The sequence below is a fragment of the Cololabis saira genome, chromosome 20 (genome assembly GCF_033807715.1).
Source record: "Cololabis saira isolate AMF1-May2022 chromosome 20, fColSai1.1, whole genome shotgun sequence".
NCBI classification, from domain to species: Eukaryota; Metazoa; Chordata; class Actinopteri; order Beloniformes; family Belonidae; genus Cololabis; species Cololabis saira.
The window spans coordinates 16,866,138-16,874,417 of record NC_084606.1 but is presented as its reverse complement, the minus strand read 5'-3'; the positions used below and the strand labels follow the sequence as shown (position 1 = coordinate 16,874,417).

Below are 8,280 nucleotides of genomic sequence, written 5' to 3'. Positions count from 1 at the left end.
TATGCCAATACTTACAATTTATTAATTAGGATTAGCTGCTTTATTTCAAGCAGTTTTGAAACATAAAAGTAGATTTGTGTCTTTATTATTCATTAAAAAAAATATTTTCAATTAAAAAAAATCCACTTCAATCAAAAAAAAGGAATGTTCAAATATTTGTTTGCATTCAAAACACTTATTTGTTTTTAAATGCTTTTTTAAATTGAAGTGAAGGCTTTTATTATTGAATAATAAAGACACAAATCTACCTTCATATTGAAACTGATTCCATATTGTGATAGCAAACGTGAATGTATTTACATGACTTAACCCTTATCAAGCAGAAATGAAAGTGACCCCCAAAACTCTCATTTTGGCCTTAAATGATTTATTTTATTTTATTTTATTTTATTTTATTTCATTTTATTTTGTAAGGGACCGGAAGTGTGACGCAACATCCGCTTTGGCGGCGGAGCTACGTCATCACTACGGGCCCGGAGTTGTCGAGGAAGAGCCGTCGTTTAGCTGAAAGCTACTCTTCATATTTATCAATAAAAACCATTTAAGAGCTGATAGCGGTGGGTTGGATGCGTTTATAAGGTAAAATTATAATCTACTAACGATCTGCTGTCATAACTGAGTGTAACGTAGCCTCAAAGCTGCTACATGAACCATGTTTGTCAGGAAAGTCCAGCTTTGCGTCATTCTGGGTTAAATATACATGAGTGATGTTTAAAGATCAATTACACTGGTGTCATTTTTATAGCAATAATCAAATCATTACGATGTCTCTCCCTGTCATCCAGACCCTTTACTGTCAGGTTTGTGAGGTTTGGTGTCCTCTAGCTGTCAGAAAGCAGAGTAAATACTCTTTATTGCTTCAGTCACTCTTTAATGTGACATTTAAACTTTGGAAAACGTATTTATTTATTTAAAGGTTTAGATAACAGGGACAATGCACATTAATAACACATTTAAACAAATGTATAATGTGCCGGAATTAGCCAAAAAGGCTATTTTGCATCCGCTGTCCCTGGACTGGTGTAAAATAGTCAACCTAAAAGAAAAGTTATTAAGACACAATCAATAAAACATTTCCGAATAAAAGGCTATATCAGAATAAAGATTAAAAGGTAAGAAACTAGCTAAAATACATACACACACAGGTTAACATAAGCTCAACAACAGACAATTGCTACAAACGAAAACAGAACAACATGAAGCAGCAACAGTAACATCAGCATTAATAACACAAGACACAATAACACACTAACACGCCAAAAACAAACAAGACAAAAGCACTAAACACAGAATAAAAAGACATGCACAAAAAGCAACATTATAACTAGACAAACTAATAGGCAACGTGACAGGTGACATCAGACAAACACCGACAGGCAGGGCAGCAAGCCAGGAAAATTACACACTAAAATTCAATGTTGACAGCCTTGACCACTAATTAACCACTTTTTTTTAAATAAAATTTAAAAGAAGAATAATTTGATTGGTTTCTAATCTCAGTTGGTATGAAGTTCCACTCACAAGCAGCCCTGATAGAAAATGCAGACTGGCTAAAAGCACTTTTCCTAAACTGGACCACACAATCTCCTCTAGCTGCTCCTTTATAAACTGGTTCAGTACAGGAGGAGCAAGTCCATGAATGATTTTATACAATAGACATAAGTGTGAGTATTTGATGAGATTTTCCAGATGTAACAACTTATATTTCAATAAATATTATTTTTTCCTAATAATAATATTTCAACTAGCAGGAAAAAAGGACAAAGTAACAACTAAAACACTTGAACACTTTTTTCCCCCGAAGGTGATTGCCACCTAATATTGTGCCACACAAAAAAATACTGATTTTCTGTTAGATTTAACATTATTTTTTTCAAGCTGGCACCGTAACATGTTGCTTAATCTGTTCAATGCACTTTTCACCATTTCGAGTGACATTTGTGTGTGTCTTTGTTTTGTTTTTTTGTTTAACCATGTCTGTAGGTGCTTTCTGTTTCCGAGGTCCAGCAGTGAAGTTCGTTGCCATGGCGTCTCCAGGGGGACAAGGAGGAGGAGCTCTGTCCACAAGAGGAGGCAGCGGTGCCAGGAGGATGAAGTGGGCTTTGGAGCTGAGCTTGGGGAACACAAGGTAGACGGGAAAACCGAGCAGCTTCACACTGAATTCCTCCACAGAAAACATGCAAGGATTTTAATACTTATCCTTGATCTTATGAAGGAAACAACTTATAGAACTGAGACAGTAATTGCTGCGGCTTTCCTGTACTTTTAAGAGCCGCTTGAGAGTTTTTTGTTAGGTCCTGTATATTTGCATGACGCACTGCTGCTGACAGAGAAGCACGCTGAGTCCAAGAGAAGTTTTATGGCGTTTAATGACAAAACTCAGCCACAACGGCCTTCCGATTACACGCTTAATGGGTTTTGTCGTGTACACTGCAAACGTGTAATCGGGCTGATCATTACAAAGCGGTCAACAAAAATTACGGCTACCTAACTCGCCTCTCTCCACGACAGTGCAGGTGATTGGATACCTTATATAACCTACGGTGATCACCCACGTGACCCAAACTTCCTTCATCACCGTGGCAACCAGATCAAACCAATGAAACATGAATAATCAATGTATGGCTCCTACAGTAATGATGGAAGAAGAAATGAAATGAAATAGTGACGAAGCAAAAGGCCAAACAAGTGAATCTTGTGTCTTCACTCATTTTGATCGCTTTAATTTTATGTTCATAAAGGTCACTACATCATCCATATGGAACCTTTAAGTCAGAGGTGGGCACTTCCTCGTAGGCTGCCGTCCTGCATATTTTAGAAGTTTCCCTGCTTTAAAGCACCGTAATACAAATAACTGTGTCATTAACAGATTTTTGCAGAGATGCAGATGATGATCCATTTCTTAGAATTAGGTGTGTTGAAGCAGCAACGCATCTGAAACATGCAACAGCGGCCCTCAAGGACCAGGATTGCCCTGGATTAAGATTGCCATTTAAATGACACTTAAAGTAGTAACGCAGAGCGTTGGTACAAGCAGGACAGAGGATTGCTTTCCATGGTCATTAACACGGCTCTGAAGTGAAAGACTGAGTTTAGTAAAAGCTTAACTGTTTATGTTGTGTTTTGTGTTGTAGAAGCCGCGGTGACCGTCAGGGTGGTCAGGGAGACGTTGTTTACCCCATCGGCTACTCTGAAAAGCCCGTCCCTGACACCAGCATCCAGGAGACGGATAAAAACCTGGTGGAGAAAGTAAGGAAAGATTCACTTTTCACTTCTTCAGAGAGAGTTACTCTTCTTTTTACTTGGTGTGCAGTTTAGTTGAATTGTTTAAGGATTGTGTGCATTTTTCAGATTATCTTTGCATTGATTGTATTTTGTGCAAGTAAAAACAGAAAATGCATAAGAAGCATGTATGAGAGTAAATAGTTTGGATGTCACACAGGAATCGGAACAAATTTTGTGCAAGGTGAGTTTATTTGTATGGCACAGTTCACCAACAAGGGGATCCAAAGTGCTTTACAGAGACATAAAATAAGTAAAAAGCATAATTTAAAGCATGTACAGGAATGGTTTGTTACAGGACTGTGGTTGGAGAGCACCATGCATCAGCTGGCCGGGCTTGAATAACACCAAAAAAAGAGTGTTTTCATTGAGATTTCAACCAGCATATGCTGCTGATGTGATGTGAATGGTTGTGCTTCTCTTCCCCCTGCTGTGCAGCGCTGCTGGGACGTGGCCCTGGGGCCCCTGAAACAGATTCCTATGAACCTGTTTATCATGTACATGTCCGGCAACACCATCTCAATCTTCCCCATCATGATGGTTTGCATGATGGCCTGGAGGCCCATACAGGCTCTTATGTCTATGTCTGCCAGTGAGTATCCAGCACTCTTCTGTGTGGCCAGGAATGGATGTATTATTTTAAATCTGATCTAAAAACTGTTTAGTCAGTTTGTATTCATCTGTTTGTCCTCTTGTGTCACAGCCTTCAAGCTCTTGGAGAGCTCCAGCCAGCAGTGGCTCCAGGGACTCGTTTATCTGATCGGTAACCTCCTGGGCTCAGCGTTGGCCATATACAAGTGTCAGTCGATGGGGCTGCTTCCGACACACTCGTCTGATTGGCTGGCTTTCATAGAGCCGCCTCAGGTAAATCGCACATGGACGCAAATCACAAGTAACTTGTGACTTTATGGTAAATCAAAAAAGATTAACTCCAGCATTGAATTGAGGAGGTTTAACCTTAACTAAATGGTTGATAGTCCAGCTTTCAAAAGGCCAGATGATGTATGTGTTTCAGTTTCCTAAAGTGTCACACAAAGTTTAATGATTTTTGATTATTTTTTTTGAGTCTGACTGACTCTAAAAGATTTTTAAAATGTGAGATTAGTAGTTCTTCTGTAGTTTATGGAGTAGCTCTGACGATGCCACACAGTCAGAAATCTTCACGTGGCCGCTTGTACATCTTTATGAGCTGCACTACTAGTGTCAGCTCACTAGAGGGCAGAATATTTGTTCATTCTGGTTTAATTTGAAGCCTTGGCCATTTGAGAAGCAGGTTAATCCCTTTTTGTAATGTTTTTCTTATTGACAAATGCTTTATTCACAAACAAAAAAAAACAACCTTTCCACATTTGAAATGTGTAATAATGCTTTAGCAGAAACAAGCGTTTATCTCACGACTTTTACTACTTATTTCTTACCCTCCCCAGCTCTATTTTATCTTTGTTTACATGTAGTATTGAGATATGTTTTAATCAGCGATATCAGGCATGTCATCCTGTTTCCCAGGACAAGATGATCACTGCACTGGTGCCGTGTAGCAAACATGTTTGTAACTCGGCCCTCAGGGACATAGTTTTACATTTTGAGACACAAACGCTCTACAGGGACTTTGCTTCCTTTGGGACTTTCTGGACTGCAGTTTGGCCGTTTTATGACCTGGATCCAGACTCCTCTTCTGCTCTTGGCGGTGCACTGTGATCCTCTCAGAATGCTTAATGTCTTTTTGACTTATTTTTTTGGGTGGTTGGTGTTTTTCCATCTCTACTTTGGATCTCTTGGACTTCACCAGTTGTATTTTCAGCTTGCACCTTTTTTCCCTTTTAGAAATTGCACTTATGCCATACTGGACGTCTTATTTTTTTTGTTAAATGCTGTGGATAAAACCATGTGCTAAATGAAATCTAGCGTAGCATGTGTTTTGTCCCCATGTCACTGTACACACTTACGTTGCATGTGAATCTGTCCATATGCAGCCAGATGCTTTTATAGACGCTGAACCGTGAGCTTTACAAGAAAACTGAACCAGCTTTGAATAAAATAAAACAAGCTTGAACTGAAACCACACCGCAGGTGAAGGTGAATTGATTATTACGGTTGCTGTGAGAGGTTAAGGGTCGTCATTTCAAACAGTCTTAAAAATCAACCAGCACCTGGACTCAAAGAACTACGAAGCCACCAATTGAAGTCATTTCCTTTAAATTGCGTAATTTTTTTTAAGGTCGTTTGAGGGTTTTTTTCTTGATCTGAACACGCACCTACTCAGGTTTGTCTCTTGTCAACAGAGGATGGAGATCATGGGTGGAGGGATGGTGTTGTGAAGATGAAGCAGCATCCAGAGGTTCTCTGCTGTACATTACCCCACCTCCACCGCACCACCACCAGACGACCCGTCGCAGCTTAGACGAAGCAAAAGTCTGCTGTTCAACTACTTCCTGACCACACCAGATCCAGCCTCCACCAGAGAACCGTCAGCAAGCTTCGTCTTCACTGCGCTGGAAGGATTTAATCCATCACATCCACATCTTCTTTTGCCTTTTTTACAGAAATGTTACAGTACTTCTCCCTGCTCCTTTGCTTGGCGTGACAAAAAGCATCTCTGGTGCTCTCCACGTACAAGAATGTGAGAAAGCCGGCAGATCGTAACATTAAATACTGTCAAGCTACTGTAGGTTTCTGTCCAGAAGAAATGTTCTTCACATGTATAAATTCACACTAGGGTATTATTTATGAGGTTATTTTACAGCAAACAGTTTAGAGCTAAATCAGATAATATCACTAATGAGAGTTTTTGTTATTATAACTCCTTCTATTGGAGGTCAGGGTCAAATAAATGTTTTTATATCCAGCATTGGTTCTAATTTAATTCTATTGAAGTAGAGACATTTTCCTTTTTTCTTTAATTTTTTTTTGCAGTTTCTCAGTTTGAAATGCTTCAAATTGTCAGAGTGAGTTCAGCATGCTAACCTGCATCATTTACTAAGCTGTTTAATTTTATAGCTGTTTAATTTATACAGATTTTCCCTTTTTGAAAATGTTCTGTGACATAAATCCTGATTAGATGAAGCTACTTTGACTGTGTCAATAAATATGTTGGATAAAGAAAAAGAACAGTTTTAATCCTATTCTTTGAATAATTGAAAATAATTTGACCTAAATGGCATGTTAAATTAAACTGTGTCCTGGAATGAGAATCACAGGTGTCTTCAGTCAGTCAGTCAAGCTGTTTGGACAATTTCTGACGCGACAACATGAACTCGATGGTCAAGCTACTCAGTTTCACAAGAGTGATGCGTCATCTTGAGGGTTTTAAGTGCTGCCACTAATAACAACAGCAGAGGATAAGCCAGAAAAACATTAGTTAGAAAGGTGGGGAGAAACAAAACCGTTCTCTTTTGGGGGGTTTATCGCTTTCATTTACACCAAGTCAGATGACAGATTCACAGAAACATCACACTTTACTGACTCTATGTTCTTTGTTGTTTGTATGTTCTTAGTTGCGTCTCCAGGTTTCCAAACAGAACAAGGTAACATGACTCAATATTATTAAGTGTCCTTTTCTTACACAGCAAGGTTGGTATCAGCTGAAACGCCCTCCGAAGAACAATAGCTGTCAGTCTCCGAGGAAAAACTTCACCGACGAGTAGCAGCAGGTACAACCAATACTTGTCACAGGTTCAGGTGGAGAGTGTGATTTTTCTACACAGACCGAGTTGTAGCATACTTAAGTTAACACAGGTATAATATTATTGTATGTTCTTTTGTTTTTAACACTTTTGGTTGTGTTGGAGCTGATTCCTGTGAAGCCTTTTCCATGTATACTTCTCAAAGTCTCCTGTTTTGCTGTCGACCTTGCTCCTCTGCAAAGATGACTGAACTCTCATTGGTTCGTCTCACTATGAAGGAAATTACTTTATATTTTGGATTACAGTATACATTGCACAAAAAACCCCAACAGAGCTAAAGTTAAAGTGTGAGTTAAAGATTTAGATTCAGACGACTTTATTAATCCCTTTGGGAGGTTCCCTCGGGGAAATTGACATCTCCATCTCACACACACAATTCAATTAAATTCAATTTTATTCATATAGCGTCTATTACAACAGAAGTTGTCTCTAGGATCTTTCCAGAGACCCAGAAAATGACCCCCGATCAATTATTACATAAACATAACATAAACAATGGCAGGTAAAAACTCCTCTACTGGGGGAAAAACCTTAAGCCAAACTGTGGCAAGGAAAAACTTCCCTTTAGGAGGGAAAAAACCTTGAGCAGGACCAGGCTCATAAAGGGGGAACCTCCTGCCGGAGGCCAGCTGGGCAGAGCAGGAAAAGAGAGAACAGACAGAGAGAATGAATAACAGGGAAAGGACAGTCATTAAGTAATTAATAATCACAGTCATTAAAAATCAGACATAGCACTGTCATTTACAAATCAAACACCCCAAAAACCAAACACCCATATAAAGATAAAAAGATAAAACATTAAAAATAAAGATAAAAAAGTGCACTGCCATAAAACAGAATTATATGGATAGAAAAGAAATAAGTGTCATGTAATATTGCACATAAAGAGTCCCTTTTAGGTAAAAGTGTGTGTTTATTGAACTAACCTAAAGAGGTACATACAAGTAGAAGAGAAGCATTATCTAGAATACTGCTTTTCATACTTTTGCTGCTGGCAAAAAGTGCTGAGAAAGACAAAAAGAAAAAACTAAAATATGACAGTAATTACTGATTTAGATATATGTCAATGTAAAATCATTTGAGCATAGTTTCCTCTTGCATTTATGGAGCTGTACCCAGTACTGGAGTTGAGGGGGGATGACATCCCCCCTGAAATAAAATGGTCAAAATCACCCCCCCTGTAAAACTGCCACCCCCCCCTTTCCATCCCTTATGTCATTTCATCAATGAATGTGGTATTACTGCTATTTCAACATTTAGAGTCATCACCCAGTGGCGTCAATTCAGTCGAAGCTAAGGTATGGCAAGGTTTTGA

General features: G+C 38.9%; 1 protein-coding gene across 1 annotated transcript; it reads left to right on the top strand.

The window, feature by feature from the left end:
- The first annotated feature begins 446 nt into the window (after positions 1-446).
- On the top strand, positions 447-6,473 carry emc4 (ER membrane protein complex subunit 4). Its single transcript, XM_061709593.1, has 6 exons — positions 447-579; positions 1,984-2,128; positions 3,135-3,249; positions 3,721-3,874; positions 3,986-4,146; positions 5,565-6,473. Exons 2-6 carry the CDS (start codon positions 2,025-2,027, stop codon positions 5,598-5,600), a joined length of 570 nt encoding a protein of 189 aa, XP_061565577.1. The 5' UTR covers positions 447-579; positions 1,984-2,024; the 3' UTR covers positions 5,601-6,473.
- Positions 6,474-8,280: the final 1,807 nt, after the last annotated feature.